The sequence below is a fragment of the Syngnathoides biaculeatus genome, chromosome 20, assembly GCF_019802595.1.
Source record: "Syngnathoides biaculeatus isolate LvHL_M chromosome 20, ASM1980259v1, whole genome shotgun sequence".
Lineage (NCBI taxonomy): Eukaryota > Metazoa > Chordata > Actinopteri > Syngnathiformes > Syngnathidae > Syngnathoides > Syngnathoides biaculeatus.
This window is the reverse complement of record NC_084659.1, coordinates 11,123,258-11,141,462: the sequence shown is the minus strand read 5'-3', so window position 1 is coordinate 11,141,462 and position 18,205 is coordinate 11,123,258. Positions and strand designations below refer to the sequence as shown.

The following is an 18,205-nucleotide window of genomic DNA, read 5'->3' as shown; positions in this document are numbered from 1 at the left end:
ATCTAGCGTGGGTGAAGTATGAAATTTGATGAGCATTTCAAGGATGAGGGTTAAGACAGCGAGTCTGAAGGCCCACTTAATCCTTCCATCCACCCATCCATTTTCTTCGCCGCTTATCCTCACAAGGGCCTATCCCAGTTGTCAGGGGTACACCCTGAACTGGTTGCCAGCTAATCGCAGGGCACATGGAGGCAAACAGCCGCACTCACAATCACAACTAGGGGCAATTTAGAGTGTCCAATTAATGTTGCATGTTTTTGGAATGTAGGAGGAAACTGGAGTGCCCCGAGAAAAGCCACGCAGGTACGGGGAGAACATGCAAACTCCATACAGGCGGGTCAGGGAATGAAACCGGGACCTCAGAACTGTGAGTCCAACGCTTTACCAGCTGAGCCACCGTGCCGCCGCCCACTTCATATTCACTCCAATTTTTTTTGCAGCGTATTCTGTTTCGGATGTTTATTTCAGTCGTATTACATCATGATCTACCTTAAAATGACTTGCCTGTGGACTCGCTAAGACAACGCTTGCTGAAAACTTGACTTACAGTAGATAATTGATCGCCTCACGATAGGTGGGTGCTGCGTCTCAGTGCAACGGTGACGTAATATATTATCATTTGAAAATTACTTTAGGCTGAATAAAGCTCAGACAAATGTGCTCCCCCGTGGTGAGCAAAGACCGAGTGTAGAATGATGTCAGCATGTTAGCGGTGTTGCCAGCCCTCTGACATATCAGATTGGGGCGGATGAGGGGAGGAATCTGTCAAGGCAGCATCCCTCATGCGCCGTGGAGATGTCAATGATGTTGCCGCTGCTGAGAGGGTGGAACTGCAACGGTGCACCTGGGGAAACTGCGAGCCCGCTGGCAAAATCGTGATGCGAGCGCGGCAAAGGTACAGGAGAAGCGTGTGACGGCGCAAACACATTTGTTTGGCCCAGGCGGCGTGCGGCGGGTGAAACCCGGCCCAACGCTCAAAGTCGATAATTGAACAGAGCAAGGATAATGGCGACTATACGCGCTGTGCGCCCTTTGAGGAGGATGATGGAAACATATTTGCTGGCAAAATAAATTGCGCCAGGTGGTCGCATGTCTGTACGCTGGAAGATAAATAAAAGGACATGTTGCTCACACATCACTAAGAATGTTGGTCGTCTGCAGACATACGAGGAAAAGTTCCAGGAATCGTGTGACAAGAGCGTTCGAATCCAAATTACAGGCGTCGCCCTGGAGTCTTAATGCATTTTGCCAGCTTTCATGCACACCTGGGACAGACAACAAAAGCAAGAACCACAGGGCAATAAGGCGACCTATAGGGTTCTAAAACAGCTTTCCTCTATATTATGATGGTCTTTCCTTCGGTGAGCTCGGGTGCACCCGCATGAAATGGTGATGTGGAATCCCTCCGCCTTCCCTTAGGTCTTTCTTCTGCAATCTCTTCCCTGTGGCAATAGATCCAATTTCCTCAGCAGAAATCGTTATTTGGCATCATTACCATTTCCAATACTTTTATCTACGGCCCCTTGTTTCCTCACTCCATTGCATGATGAAGTTTGATGAGGGGGCGGCGGAATACCCTTTTACGCCAACTGTAATAAATAAGCCTTAGTGTAGTCCCTTTCATGGGAGTATTTTGAAGGGTTCCAGTTTGGCTGCTGTCTAAAGGGATAAATCATTTTAGGAACACAAAACCATTCAATGTTTCCGACAAGAGCCAGCTTTAATTATTGGTGGAAACTAGCTGCAACAGATGTTCCAATTCAACCTTTATTAGCAATGGTAATGAATGTCGTAGGCTGCCCACTATGCCAGATGTGTTTGCTGTTGCGGAACACAACGTTTGAGCTAGGACTGGAGGATTAACCCTTCAGGCCATTCCTGGTTTATTGTTGTAAGACTGATTGATACGTCTGATGGTACAGTTTGACATGTGGGTTGCCAGCACCCAGACCATCAAGTATTTGCACACCCTATAACCATTGGATAGGGTGAGAAGCTCGGTCATCCAGGAGCGGCTCAGTGTCGAGCCGCTACTCCTCCACATTAAGAGGGGCCAGATGAGTTGGCTGGGCCATCTGATTTGGATGCCTCCTGGACACCTCCCTTGTGAGGTGTTCCGGGCATGTCCCACTGGAAAGAGACCCTGAGGATGACCCAGGACACGCTGGAGAGACTATGTCTCTCGGCTGGCTTGGGAACGCCTCGGGATCCCTGCGGAAGAGCTGGAAGAAGTGGCTGGGAAAGGGGAGTCTGGGTATCCCTGCTGAAGCTACTTCCCCTGCGACCTGACCCGGAAAAGTGGTAGATAATGGATGGATGGATGGATGGATAATCATTAGACCTATAGCACTTCCTCTACCAGTCCAATTTTGAGCACTTTTGACCAAATACAACCGCCAATGCAGACATGATCCAAAGCAAATTAGAATCTGCTCGTTAAGCAAGACAAATGATATTTGTTTATGGTACATCACTCCAAACTTTGTAGACTTTGACTATGACTGACAGGGATTATTAAATGGGTCAGGGCAGCCAGGCGAGACTGTCAAGGTGGCTGTTGCAATTAAAGTAACTAATTATGACCTCAACAACTACCACAGATACGTGTTTTAATTGGACGTGTCGATAGCACTGCTGAAACCACAACAGGTCAGGAGGCCTCAAGGTACAAAGGGTGAGATTTAAGCAGCGCCAGCCACTGTTGCTGTTGTTGTTCAAATTAATAAATGCTGCAATGAAATACAACCCTAACGTGCCTGGTCAGGCATTACAACCATTGAGGTGCAATAAATGTCAGGGAACTTGCACTACCCCTACATTAAAAAAAAAAAAAAAATCTCTAAAATATTGTGGAATTAAGCAGCCATTTCCATGTCGCGTGTCCTCATAGGGGTTGCTGGAGGCTATCCCACCTGAATGGGTACAACGTGGAGTGGTTGCCAATGAATCTTCCACATACTAAATATGTGACCGTATATATATGTATTCAAAAAGTTTTATATTTTCCTATGAATCCAGGCTCGTTGTGCTCTGGACGGTTTGGGCCCGTCATTTCACATCAGTGTGCTTTTAGAGCCTTACCGATCCGGCAACATCTTGTGGTCAGTAACTTACATACTGTATAACACATTAATTAAAGTTGAATCTCACTCCTTGTCGCATTGGCTTATTGTCAAGCAGTATCTCCCATTGCCAAATGTATTATTCATGCTCGCTGTTTTGGTTTCTTAGTTGTCCCTGAAGGCAGGTCCTAGGTAAGTCCTACTGCCTCAGTAGTGCTTCATGTGGCTGGGAGGCCCTGGGGTAGAGCCTCTAGCGATGGCTTTAGCCTAGCTGCTCCCCGGAGACCCTCCCGTTCAACCGCGCCGTTCCATCTTCAAAGACAAATACAAACACTGGAGTCTCCCCTTCTGCAGCTCTCTCTTGTGCTTGCGAGAGCTCATGCAGTATATTGTTCCCCTCTCGCTCTGCCCACATATTCAATCCGGAGTGAGTTACACCACGGCAAATGTTGTACGTGGGCGCGTTCTTTCAAATTGTGAAAGAGAGGTCAAGGGTTCAGCGGTGGAGGCGGCCATAAGAAAGTCTTTTGTGACTTTACAGATGCAGAATTATCTGTGCAAACAAACACAATGAGTGGTGGGTGCATGACGGCGTTGAACAGAACGTAAGACTGAGAAGTTGCTTTGACTTCACAATTAATATATTGGAATGACTAAAACGAAAAACATGCCCCCCCCTCCCCCTAGATTGGCTCAGGTTTAAAATGCTAATTTATCTTCTTAATTTTCCTCAAGTCGACAGTCCACCCCTGAAGTCAGTCAAACTTGACACAGTTCCATCTTGATACCACAAAACGTGATTTTTTTTAGTCAGTTTCTGGTGTTTCTTTCGCTAATAAATCACACACTGTGACGGCTTTTGTTATATTCATGACTTTCAGAAGATACTCCGTGGCCCACCTCGGCCTTTAAGGCTATAGTTTGGCAGAGAATTAGCAGTGTCAGGTTTCGTAACGGGATGGTGAACAGTAATTACAGGAAGGCCGCGGCCCCATCAAGATCTCCGCACATTGTCAGTTGGTCAGCGCTGGATTGGCAGCAGGCGCTCCTGCCCGAGAGTCTCCAGAGTACCCATTAGGATGGAGGCCCGGCGTCCTTATCAAGCCAACCCCTGTGCTCTTCCAGTGCACAATTACAGCACGGTCTGCACATTTGTGGAGCTCACTGTTGTTGTTAGCGTCACCTTAGTCTACAGCCTCCTTAATAACGGAAAGTCAGTAGTGAGGGCTCGCAGAGACGCAGTTGGCAGGGTGAGACGTGCACGGCGAGTTAATGATGAGAGTTACGGCTGTTGTGTGATGTTACATGGGAGCTGATTGGAAGAGAGACCGTGACCTTGTGTTCTGCAAGCTTTATAATTGTGCTACGTTTACATGGCTCATAGACGAAAGCGTTCTGTGAACAATGTGTTTTGGTTGGGGGGTCTTTTCACTTATCTTGGTCATTTATCCCGATCTCGCTGAATTCCTTCGGTATGTCAGTTTAACACAAAAATAAACTGCGAGAATAGCTTTCACAAATGTCTCTGCGGGACTTTACAAACCTGTTTGAAGCTTTTCGCAGTACTATGCAAAAAGTATGATAGCCACACAGAAATGTGAGAGAATAGAAACTTTTGTCCTAATTTAGCACTATGCCATAACATTTTTTCCCTTATAAAAACAACATTTTTGTCAGATTATACATTTTAGTAAGCACTGTATACTTACTGTCACAATAATCCCATCTCCCATATCAATAGCTACCATTTGCAAATTTATCGTAATTGCCAAACACTTTGGGGGAGACAAAGTGCCGCTCTGTGAATTTCCAATTTACATTTTATGTACTGTAATATCTGTATACCACCTTCTTTTCTTACCTCAGGAGTTATTTTTGCATGATTGCTAGTAAAATTTAACAGTCGCGGATCGGAAATTGAATCACATTATTATCTACCTTACTTTGATGTACTATGTGAATGCGTTCTGGGTGGTCATTCACGCCTTTCACTGGAACTTCATCAGACAATGTTTTTTTTTTTTTTTATCAGAGAAAGAAAAGCAAAAGGTAATATTAATTAAAATGATAATTGCAATTAAATGCAATCCAAATTATATCGACAAAAATAACACAGTCTGGGTACAGTTCTGCACTGGGATTGTACCTATGTTTAAACGCATCTGAGGATTTGAAAACCAAAAACATTGATGAACAGCCGGGCCAGCCACATGGTGTTCAAGACAGTACTGCAAATAATTAGTACTACCTTGTGCACACGTGATCGCATGAGCCAATGAAAACAACCTTTGTTCACCAAAGACTGGCGAGATTGATGATACGGTATGGCTTATTTAAAAGTTCTGAAGTCAGAAAAGAGTTTTTTTTAAATGAAAAGAGAGACCGGTACACTCTCATTTTTCCAGAAGTCAATGTAAAACCGTTGTCTTTCACATGCTGAGAGACGTTTGCTTTAATAATTTCAAAAAAGGGAAGGTTAAGTGGGACTTCCAAACAAAACACTGATCCTTTAGCCGAACACATCCAATGAACTTGGACTCCAGAACATGTAAGATAAATCATTATGATGTTGTTTGACGGGTTGGCTCGGCATGTTGAAACATTTTGACCTTTGAAAGCCATTGCAAGTGGACCCCTCGGAATTATAATAAAAGATCCTTGGCCAACAGGGATGATATCCTGCAACTGCGAGAATGTTGTTCAGCAAACAACCTGGCTTTGAACATCACAAACACAAAAGGGAGGCACACTGATCTCTGCTAACCTCTCCTGGTCCGGAAACACCTCGACTGCTCGACTTCGCGAAATGCTCAAGAAAAACAACATCCTGCAGAATCTCCTTGTGACCTTCTCCTGCGCAACCACTGAGAGGATTCTGACACACTGCATCGCAGTGCGGTTGAGCTACCACTGCTCTGAGGCAAAAAAAAGTAAGAGGCTCCAGAGAATGGTCAATATGGCGCGGAGGATCTTCAGCAGAGGCCATCAAAGGTGACAACACGCAACCCGCCCACCACCTCTTTGACCTGCTGCCCACCCTTCAGGCAGGCGCTACCGGTCCATCAGCAATGGAACGAACAGACTCGGAGACAGCTACTTCCTCCAAGCCAACACTGCACAGGACTTACGATAACGGCAAAAATCACACGTTGTTGCTGCTGCTGTTTTCCATTCAAAGCATTCCTGACCTTCGTGCATTGCTTTACGCATGAGTGGAAGTCACTACTTACCAATACTGTTGTCATATTGAATGATGTACACATATTTGACTTAAAGCTATGATTTACCCACGCTTGTTGAAGAACACAGTGGAAGTTAGACAACAATTGGTTCTGTTCCACTTAATGAAGGTGTTGAAAGCACACTTTTCAACTCTTATTGACTGTCGAAACAAATCAAAAAGGCATTTTTGACATCGGTGGACCTGGAACGCTTTTGCCAAATACTAACTCACGGCATTATCTGAACCAAAAATTATAAAATGAAAGCCAAAAGACACGAATCAGAAAAGATCACAGACTTCCCATTGTTTTTTTTTTTTTTACCTAAAATATATAAAATTTAATTCATCAAAATTAGTGTGGCATCCTAAAAGTCTGTGTGTCGTGCATCAGTTGAAGCTCTCATGCCATCTGTATTTTCTGCCCTTCTTAATGCCGATAGTCAAAGTTCCTCAGATCCTCCATCTGCCCTGTTCATTTACACTCATCCGCCAGAAAGAGTTGGAGAGGGGGAATCGCCTTTTGAGCCACTTCCACCATTTCCCGGCGACAAAATAAGACGTTTCATTGCATCTAACCAAACGAGCTGGATGAAAATTGCCTTTTCAATAATCTACCCCGCAAACCTGCCTCCCTGCCGCCTTTTTCATCCTGAAAGGTTTTCTGAAGGTTATTGTTGGGAATAAGGCAGCTTCTATACCCCCCGCAGATGACAATCATCTTTCCAATTTGTTTGAGATTAGGTCATATGGAAACAGGACTTCATAAACACACAGGATCGGCATCAACTGCCATGGAGACGGGGAGGGTGGTATTGCTCAGGCACCGGCGAACCAGGAAAACAAACACAATTACACAGTGCTCCCTTGCTAACTGGGGAACTTCTTCCATTTCCAAAACAGCATGACCTGGCGAGAAGTTTGATTGGGATCACGAAACCCACTTTTTCGACATAATTAATATCTGGGCAAACACCCGAGTGTTTGGAATTCGGCTATATGGACTATGGCGCTGTTAATTGCGGCCCAAGCATGCCGTGCGAGAGCCCTCCTGGAATGACTTTGTTTCTCCTGTGCGATTCTATTCAGGTCAAGTTAAATTGCCTTTTTGAGGGCTTTTCCATACTCCGACACAATTTTAAAAGCACGTTAATCCTGGAGTCTTGAATGCATTCCCCGAAGCTTGTTTCACTTTAGCCAATAAAACCCATATGGTGAAAGTCGGGGACAAGTCTTAGTATTTCCCAGACCTTCCGATTCGTCCGTGAAGGCCTCATTCTCAGATATCAGTAGATGACTATCCTGTGGTGTGGGATGTGTCAAGAGTTAAGAGAGTAGGTTAGGGTTAATTAAAACTAAGTTCAGAAGTTACTACAAGATAGCTCAATAGTGGAAACTGGAAGTTAAATGAAACCATAAACAAACACCCACACACAAAATTCAGACAGCCAACTGATGGTATCGACTCCCTGAAGACGTCGGCGGCTAGTCCGATTGTCACAAGGTGTGCGAAATGAACCCAGGTGGATGCAATAGCTAAGATTCCGTGTACGAAGCGTGTGAGACGGAGCAAAGTTTGATAACTTGAAAAAAAAATGCAACTCCAATAACTCACTTCCACATCCTCTTGTGTGCAATGAAGATGCTGGCCTTTAAAGGGAGCATACAGCGTAATAGGAAAACTGACTTTTTAATTATTTGTATTTGAATAGTTGGGTCTTTGGAGTGCCTGCCCACCCATGCAGTTGAATCTTTATGGGCTGCTGCTTTATGGGGTGTGGGGGGAAATGGCTAAATTAGCAATCATTTGCAGTCTGCGTCAGTCAGTGTCTCCAGAAGGCTCCAATGATACCACTAAAAATCCACGTGTCCGTCAAGAGAATCATAGATGCCCTCTGGTGGCAGAAATCTGTAGATGAAGATTCCATAGACCTCGAAAACTTTTGCGGGCCCCCGTCAGGCGAGCGAGGACCCGTTGAATTAATTGTATTTGTGACCACCAAACCACATAAGCGCTGCGCTTTAATACTTTAAATCACTTCTGCCGGTCAGGTGAGCGTTCGCGTGGGAGGGCGGATTGCTGCAATTTTCCACGCATGGTTGACCTCCTGGACGGGGTCCTGAACGGGCATCTGGTAGGAGTTATCCCGCAGCTTCAAAAGAACGAAGTTCACAGCCCCAAATGGCGCAATGAATCCCGATGACCGTGCGGCGGATCAGTTGACGGGGTCAGATTTGTGATGGGACATTGATGCAATCAATGAGGTGCTAATTGCGCGGCTCGCAGACGTTCGTTTTCCATTCGGATTGTCAATATTTTGCCGGGCAAGGTTGTGACTCCAACTTAAAGGTTTTAATTGCCCCAACCTTCACAAATCCCCAAGTTATTGCACAAGTGTTTGCATGACTATGAAAGCTTTAAACAATGGAACAGATTCAAATATCGCAGGAGGATTAACTTGAACATGAAGGCATGGTGTGTGGTAGAAATACAACCGACCACAATTCTCCAAAAATGAGGATACAGGCTGTTTATTACCACTCCCAGTAGTTTACTGTCAAAGTAAACATAAAACGTTTAAATAAAACCACCACACATCTTTGCCCTTGCAGTGTCAAGTAGCTTAATGCTAACACACAATAGAAAAACAGCGATACGGTTATATGCAGGATATTTGAGCAGAAAAAAGGTGCAACACATCCAGACAGAATATATAACACTGATTATCAGCAAATATTCTTTACCTTCTACTCTCTCCATGTACAGTACATCCACATGTCTGTATTATATTGCCTCCAGGTGGCAAAAGCACACACATCAGAAGGAGCAGCACAATATCTATTAAAGTGACGCAAAAACAATGGCAAAAGCTTCATTCTTTACATTCTATTTAATTATGCAATTACCGTGTTGTTAAAAGGTAAACTATTATCGCATACTATTTTTCTCATTATAAACATACAATTTTGTTTTTGAGACGATAAAACAAATTAATTGCATTTTGATTCATTGCAAAGTGGAAAGCTGATTTGCGATACAACCGTTTTGATTTATGCAGGGGGTCAAATGAAAATATGATTAGTTTCAGAAGGGACGACCATAGAGGAATTAACCAAAACATTTTTGAGCCTAGCAAATGTCGCTGCTAAACTTTGATGCGGTGTTTCACCCGTTCACATTCAAACTGCAAATGAATGACACCACTTGCTAATCGGACCACTAATCCACTACTTATATGCAAGCATTTCAAAAGTCCCTTGTAAGGTTTTGAGAACAATTGCTTGAATTGTCTTTTCTTGCAGTTCCAGAGTGAGAACTCATCCCCCCCCCCAAAAAAAAAAAAAAAAAAAATTGTCAGTATAAGATTAGTAGCCATAATCGTAAATTTAAAACAGGCTCAACAAGCTTGCGGAAACAACAACTTTATGTAAACCGAGAACAAATTATTATTTGAGTGTCCCCAATGATGTGTACGCTGACTGGGTGCTGACTAATTGCTCAAAGACTCAAATTCGCTTGGGTCTTACACTCAAATTAGACCCAAAAATACAAAATCCATTATCAGCGCAATAAAGAGCTAATGACCCAACAACTGGAATTTATTTGCCAGGGCGCCCATCTCCTTGAAAGGGCCAAAGGATAAGGAGTCATTAAAGCAGCGTTATCTGGTCCAGATAGCATTGGCATGTCTGTAAAGATCATTATTTTTGCCCCTGGAGCCGTTTGGCAAAGGAGAGCAGCGCTAACTCCAGGGTCAGCATTAACACAGGGATGAAGACGCTAACGATACACAGCCTGGCAGCTAATACTTTTTCTAAACGCTCTTAATGACTGTAGATTTGGATGTGGGAGAGTTTGTGTTTTTCTTTGTGCTCGAGCAGATCACCGCGGCTGTGAGCGGCGCGGTGCAATTCTTGAACTGTTCTTTACTTTTCTCAAGGTTCCGTCTCTTTTTTTTTTTTTATCCATCTATTTGCTGTGGCAAGATGAGATGAGTATGTGTTTATTTTATCTTTCTTTTTCAGAAGGACCTCGTCAGCTGTGCATGTCTCCCAATAGACAACTTTTTTTATTCGTTGGTTTTCAAGAATCTTACCCAACACCCTCAGTTTGTGATGTACACTTGCAGAAATAAGGCACGTGCTGTTATGCCAAGTCTAAAGACAAAAACGTGGTTATCTGATCGCACTAACTTGCCATCACGTAAATGAATGCAGTTACAACATTTGACAGGCGGTGATTGTTTAAATTGTCAAATCATTTTCCCCGACATATTTTTTTTCCCCCCTGAATTGTCGCACTCGCCACCTACAACGCTCCTAAAATTGAGCCGTGTGTTCAAAGCCATGTTCAAACATGGGCTCTTTTATGTTTTGGTACCAGAGATTGATTAGCGAATTAGTTGTTGACGGAAAACTAACAAGTCGTTATTGAGCGGCAACGTCCTCCGCTCCGGGTCTGCGGCGGGCAGCGCGACAAATAATGTCGACTTGGAAATAAACATAAATAGATGGAGATATTTTGTATAAATTCAGCCAAATGCATACAAAATACACATACTGTATGAATTTTGGCAGTTTTTTTTTCCAGTTTATCCCCACAACAGCTGTATAAATAAACATTATACCAAGAAAAGGGAATACTAAAAGTTTTCCTTCTCGTTCATTCCTTTCAACAAAGAGATAAAAAAATTACAGAGGGTGCCATATATTCTAGTCACAATTAAAGGAGAAAGACCATTGTAATTACGGCATAAATTTTTTTTAATTGCTTGGAGTGACGCGTGCAAGAATCTGGTACATTTCCGTAACAGTTCTTTTTTTGGCAAAAATTTTGAATGAATATGCATTTTATGGAGAGCAATGTCTTCTTATAGTAGACTGTATATTTTGCCAATAGGTCAAATATACGGAATTTGGAAAGCTAGCATAAAATGTGTACTATTTGATTCAATATATAGCTTTCATTTCATACTACTATTTCCTCCTTCCCTCACGATAAGCATGTGATTTCCCCATTTAAAAAGGTATGGACATCAATCAGTTTTTGTGACAAAACAACCTGGTTACGGTATTCTCTTTCTCCGCGGGGCAAACGTCCGTGACAAAGCAAGTGTGTGTATTTCCCACGCAAACTCCTCCTTTATTCACCCGCACATCTTGTAACGCTGCAAACGGCCATCACGTCGCAATGTATCATCCCTGTCACAAAAGACAACACGGCGCTAATGATGCCAGGCGATCAGCGGTACGATTGGGGGAGTCGGGGGTGGGGGCAGGAAGCTAACATCTGACTCCAGAACAGGCGAGGCAAAATAACGCATGACACATGTCTGCCATTAGTGCGAATCCTCCCCGCGGTTGCCACACTTTCTTTTAATTTCGCTTGGCTGTAATCTCCCATCGACTCGAGTGTTTTCATCTACTAAAGGACTTTCAACAGCTTGAGCCTAATCAAAGACATTCTCTCTTTTTTTTCTGTCTCTGGATAAGGAAATTCAATTAGCTTAATTGGGCTGGATATTATCCTCTGTAATGTGATGGAAGCATCGCTTTCACCAAAACTACACAGGGCACTTTGGAAGCACCCCGCTAATTAGTGCAATAACTTTAATCCACATGTTTTACCTCAACATTTGAGATGATTCCAAATTGAAATCCAGGTAATTAGTAGAAATAACCCCCCCCCCCACGCACGAGGAGATCACACGACTCCATCTTGAAGGCTGCTGACGGCAAAGTATACATGAAGCGTTCCACGTTTGACACACACCGAAATAGAAAAATTCTTTTTTTTTTTTTTGCCTTCTGTTTTACAACTGCAAAAACGCACGCAGAAACACATTTTTTGCAGAAACACAAAGTATCCACACCCCTGTTTAAATGAGACCAAGATAAATCATTTTAAAACTTTTTTGACTGATAACATACAACCAAAACCTTAAAGAACAGAGTTGTAGACATTTTGTATGCACTGTATGGGAAGTTTTCATCGAGATTGCAGAATTTGGACCGCCGAGATTTCGTTTGTGTCCTTCCATCTAAGCAAAAGTGAAATGGGATTTTTTTTTCTCCACCCCGCCCCCGCCCCCAAGCAGCAGAGACAACAAACTGAGGAAATTATTGCACTTCAGTCATATATCATAAGATGCACTATGCTCTGTTGGTTAGGGTAATAGACAGAGGAACCGGCTTCTTTCTGATGGCTGGTTTGCATCTAATGCCGTCCCCTTGAGCTAGATATTTAACCTTAGGAGCTCTAGCAAACACCAGGCCTCCTAAATGGGTTTGAAAGTGTCAACCGTTCTTTAGATATCCAGTAAATTTCTCCTGTCGACTGGTTCAACTAATCCCAATTTCTCCCCTTACAAGGATAGAAAAAAAGACACTCAACTCTGTGTAACACAATAAAACTGTATTACATTTGTGCTTAAAATTATTACAATTACAGTATTTACAAGCGTTGTCCTAAAAATAAACATCTCATGCTGGATGACACACACAAAAAAAAGAGAAAGAATTGTACAACAGGCAAGCAAAAGTTTTTCTTGTTGTTGTTGTTTTTTTTTATGTACACCCACATTTTACAGAGGACATTTTGAAGTCAAGAATGAAAGGTGAGCACAGCGGGAGAGTTCACGCAACACGTGGGGTTCAAGGTGATGAGACTGCAGGTAGCGAGTTGACTCACGCGTCCGCCATTGATTGCATTCAAGTATCAGCGTGTTGAATCGTGCCGAATTTAGGACAAGAACTGCTTCAATAAATAAAGTTTACCAATCCCCCCCCCACAACATCATTCCATACGCCTGTACAACTGCGGCAGGAACCAGCCTCCATTAAGTATTTCGCCAGCTCCACAATGCAAAGTTGAAATAAATGCATGCCTCCCCCCCAAAAACTGTAACTCCAAATCCAGGCATCAATTAGAGCAAAATGTGATTTCACGAAGGTTATTTGTAGACCACAGTTTGCTCGCTGAGGGTGGCTCATGCTCCCATCCATTGAAAAACAATGCACGTGTCCCATTTGTCATTATTATTATTGGCTGCGAAGTTCAAAATAATGTGCAGAAGTCATAGCTGAATTGTCGTCATTGATTGTGTCACTCAATATGGAGTCTGCCGAGGCTTTAAAAATGGTGGATTTCAGTTTTTGCTGTTGTTGTTATGAAGCTTTGTCATGCCATTCTGATTCTGGGAACTGGACTGGTCCATTTATATCATAGTTCAAGATTATCTGCTATATTTAATGAGTTCCTACGTGTCCCCTTACCCCTTGGCATTTGAGTTTTGACCTGCTAACTGCTGCTTCTCCTCTCCCGCCCTGAGAGCTGGCAAGGTAGCACTGATCGATGTGAGCGCTCAGACAAAGTCTTTGTGGGATTTGTCCAGTTTTGTAAAAATGGGAAATCACAAAAAAAAAAAAATACCCAAGTGTTTTGCACTGTACTACCGCATGTCAATCAAACTGCCAGAATTCATGAATACTGAAAAAACATGATAGAGCGAATAACCTGATGAGATCGCAAATCTTTATGGTCAGACTCCAGACTAAACAGAGACTACATGAGAAAAACTCCTCAAAAAAAAAGAAGTTATTTGCACACCCCCACGCACCCCAACACAAGTATTAAATTATTATTATTTTTTTTTTCAAGCTCCTCTGTTTACACTTTACAACATCCAGTAAAAAGGTGTTTATCCCAAAGATACACTGATTGGCAATACCTCGGTGTGTTTTCGATTCAAGTAGTTGGAGCTCACAGTCCTTGTCGTAAAAGGTGACACATGAAAGCATGTAAATATCTGTCCAACAACTTGCTTTGGGTTTTTCTGAGGCCAGTGTTTTTGTTTGCCAAGAAGAAAGAGGCAGCACTTGTCAGTCACAAACAAACAAAACCTTATTTTATTTAAGAGTCCGCTTCCAGGGCCACTTGCCTGCTCTGCCGCAGTCTCTATGGCTATTCTGTACAGTAGAGTACTTCCCCTTCCAGGTTGGGCTTCATTATGTACACGTGGGGGACAGGAGTTGGACAGGAAGCGATAGTGCTTTTTGTTGTGTGATTGCAAGCTTTCCGTCAGTTTTCTCCCACTCCTCTGTCTTCAATCTCCTTTTCGTTCCCCCGCCCCCCCCTCTTACGAGGGTCAACGGACCTGGGGAGCGTAGCCCTCCTTCATCAGGCCCTCCTCGTAGTCCGTCTGGCAAAGGATCATGTTGTTCTTCAGGAAGAACTTGTCTCCCACGCAAAACCTGCGCAACACGAGAGGAAAAAAAGGCAATGAAAAAGCAGTTGAGCATCGTTAATATTGAGCTGTAGGCTAGCAAGGCTACGGTACTAGCTTGTCTTTGGGAGCTAGCACTGTGCCAAACCCCTTCAGCTGCAAAGTATGAAGGAAATGCATTAACATGGGCAAAACACATTTGTAATCACGCAGTTGGTGGAGGGGTCTTTCTTTGTGTAGTTCCCTTACACCTGCAGATGGTACCAAGCCCCTCACATACCCGACAGGCACATCCTTACAAGTGGGGGGCTCTACGGTTATTTTTGACCTTTCAGTGCAGCGCCAAGTGGAGATTATGCTGAACGAGAGGCAACTCTCGCTGAATTGTCCTGAGGGTCGCTTATCTGCCTTCAGGTTGGACAAGGTCGGCAAACACCGGTGCCAGTGTTTACCAGAGGGTAAGGGGGGGCAGCTTTGGTTGGGGCGGTGGCAGTTTCTCCTCTTGTTTGACTTTTAACAGATACTAAGAATACAGAATTCATAGCTGGAAGCTGCACAGTAGCTTGTGTACCTGACGAGCTTGTTGTGTTTATTCAGCGGTGAAAGGCAGATGGAGAGCATGATTTGTTACATCCGTTTGGGACCAATTAACAGATAGACCGTAAAAGGTGAGACCTTTGCGTTTCGGGAAAGAAGGCAAAAGTCAGCGATTATAATTACTTGGGGAAACGTGCTAGGAAGCTCAACATGCAGAACTGATACAAATTGAAACTATCAGACCAGAAACGCCATATACACCAGGAGAACCCGGTCACTAAAACTGAGGAAACTGGATTGGAGTCGTAATTCCGACAACTTCATTTTCTTATTACCGGCTAATGTACCAGCCCAATGAATTCAAATTGATAAATGGCGTAATACACGTACTGACAATTGGGAAGTGTGGGGATGGAGCAAATTAGAGGTTTGAAAACAAATAGCAAACTCTTCAACATGAATTCTAAAGTGCAAAGGCAGTCAGTGGATAAGGGCCAGAATAATTTGTGCTCCCTAATACGTGTTCCAGTTAAAAAGCAAGCAGCAGCATTTTAGATCAACTAGAGACATTTGAGGGAGTGCCGGCTGACTCTAAAGTGAAGTGTATAATAATACAACCAAGAAGTGATGACACTATGGATTACGTAATATGATAAATATTTTATATTTTCATATTTTTCTTTTTCAATTCATGTGGGGTGTCCTAAGAGAGATTTTTTTTTTTTCTGATGTGTAAGGTGAGCACTAAGTTTGCCGTTAATTGTGACTTGAAATGAGTAGACCACATATGATAGTAGCAAGAACACATTTCCTATTTTTCACACTTTAGGTCAAATTTCTACGAATCACTACTTGAAAATAAACGCCTCTCAAAAGTCTATTATTTTTCTGCTTACACTGTGTCCACTCCCATAATGACCTCATGTCAACTCGTTTTTTTTTTTTGTACTCCCTTCTCTCATCCAGTCAAATTGTTTCTCCCCCTTTTCACCTCCCCGCACTCGTTTCCTCTCCCCTATTTCACACAGACAAATTGTTTCTGCTCGGTGAAATGTCAACAGCATATGTGACATCTGTACGGCAATTTTGATGAGGATATTACACTGGGGCCCATCACAGGCGTGTCTAATAAAGGACATTTTGCTGCCCCGGACTATTTCCAGTTTCTGGAACAAACAATAGCAGTGTGCCTTTTCTATATGTGGTTCTATTAGGTGTGACTTGGACAGTGGTTGGCTCTTGCTGCACTTTAAATGACAAGAAACAGACAATTAGTGTTGCTAACAGCAACTGCGCCAAGTATACATTGGACTTTGAGTTTTGGAATACAGAGACAGGATAGGGTGCAGTCATTTCAATGAAACGTCAAAATCCGGGAGAAATGCATAATATACTCAAAGCATTATTTGTTCACCATATCATCAGCCTGTGCTAATGAGGCTCATTAAAGAAGTCCCTTGACATCATTAATACAATTCGACACCTCGTTGTATTCAGACTATGGTCCGTAGTCATACAGATGCTTACTGTGCATGCAGTCATTGTTCTCTGACGCTTTCTTCATCTCTCCCTTTTCGCTTTTCTTCCCTTTCTTTACCGAGAGGTGAGTGTGACTAATGAGTCTTTAGAGACCTCTTGTTGTAGAGGGGAAGAGAGGGGGAAAAAATGGCTTCCACAGGCGCACACTTAAAAGATGCATTGTGATGCCAGCTATATGCCCCGGAGCCACGTGTTAACTAGAGTAGTCGCTTTCCACTCAAATGAGGAAACGGGAGAAAAAGTGAGCTCCGTCACATATAGTTAGTGTTCGCAAATACTCATCCCCATGAATGGGACTGCGTCGCTGCATTGTCAGACAGCACAAGGACAATCGTAGCAATTTCCTTGAAAAACTCGTTCTCGCACTATGTTTAGGGTCATTCGTCTGCACTGTGAAGATCTGTATAATCTATTGGAGCATTTGACGGTATGTGAATAAAGCAGTGCCACATACCTCTCAAAATTGATCTTGTTACTTCTGTCAGGAATCAAATGTCCATACTAAAACCCCCTTTCACCACTTCACATGGACGACAAACAGTTCCTTCTCTACGTTTCTGTTCCCTCTGACGTTCCGATTCCTGGATGTTATCAGTGGGTTTCCCCTTGTTGTAAGGAGTCTTGAACATTATAACAATGACAGACCTTCTTTTTATTTTGGTGCATTCCAAATCACGGTATTGATCCAAATAGTGGACATATTCTACATACCGTGAATGGCTGCGACTCCTAGATGGTAAATGCCACAAGGAAAATTAAAAAGCTACTCTTCAAGAGTACTGATTCCTTGTTTGCGTACTTACAGTATGTGTCATGTTAGCTCTTCAGTTAAGGGAGGTCTACAGATACCGGTAATTGGCCTGGGTATGACTATTTCCCCTAGGGTCCTATTCTTGGATTTCTCTAAATCCTTTGACTGATATCCTGTGGTGTGGGTCACCTTGATGTGTTCAGAAAGTGTTTTTCCAGATCGCCAATCATATATGTTGAAAAGCTTTAAAAGCAAATCCGCTATGTTTGGTCTGGACTCCTTCAATTGTTTCATGAAACTGAACGATCGCTTGACTGGAAGCGATCTCAAGCAGAACACTCGTTATGTTGGACGCTTGTGGAACGTGACGCCCAAGTCATCGACCACAATTAAGATGACAAGTTTACAACTGCAGTGTCGTGACCCATTAAGCTAACAGCTTACTCAGCTTCTGTCAGGTGATGAATATGTGGAAAAGTGGCACCCAGACCAGACTTGACAAGAACTGAGAAATTCAACAAAATTTGGTTAAATCAAATGAGCGTGCGAGCACGAGAGACACATCTGAAGTACAAAATGACGATGACGAAAGATTAATGTGGTAAAAAAAACTACTCGAGTGAACAAGAAATGACAAAAAGAAGTGGATGGAGCCAAAGTGGAAGGAAGACTCCTAAACCATAAAAAACAAAACAAAATCAAAAACGACAAGAGGCAGAAAATAACAGTGGTAATTTTCGTAGGAAACAGAGCAAACAGTAAGTACCACAGAGCCCGACAAACTGGACTAGAAACAACTAAATACCGATATCTGCAATGCAACAGACAAAGGAGATTGTGGAAACAGAAACAAATTGAAAGAACAACCAGG

General features: G+C 43.0%; 1 protein-coding gene across 6 annotated transcripts in view; it reads right to left on the bottom strand.

Annotated features, from left to right (window-relative positions):
- Positions 1-12,682: 12,682 nt before the first annotated feature.
- The window catches only part of lmo3 (LIM domain only 3), a 47,624-nt gene continuing 42,101 nt past the window's right edge, over positions 12,683-18,205 (bottom strand). For all 6 annotated transcript variants that reach the window (XM_061807819.1, XM_061807818.1, XM_061807822.1 and 3 more), the window contains one exon: positions 12,683-14,535. In XM_061807819.1, coding sequence (XP_061663803.1) covers positions 14,430-14,535 — 106 coding nt within the window. In that variant the 3' untranslated portion in view covers positions 12,683-14,429. The remainder of the gene's footprint in view (positions 14,536-18,205) is intronic.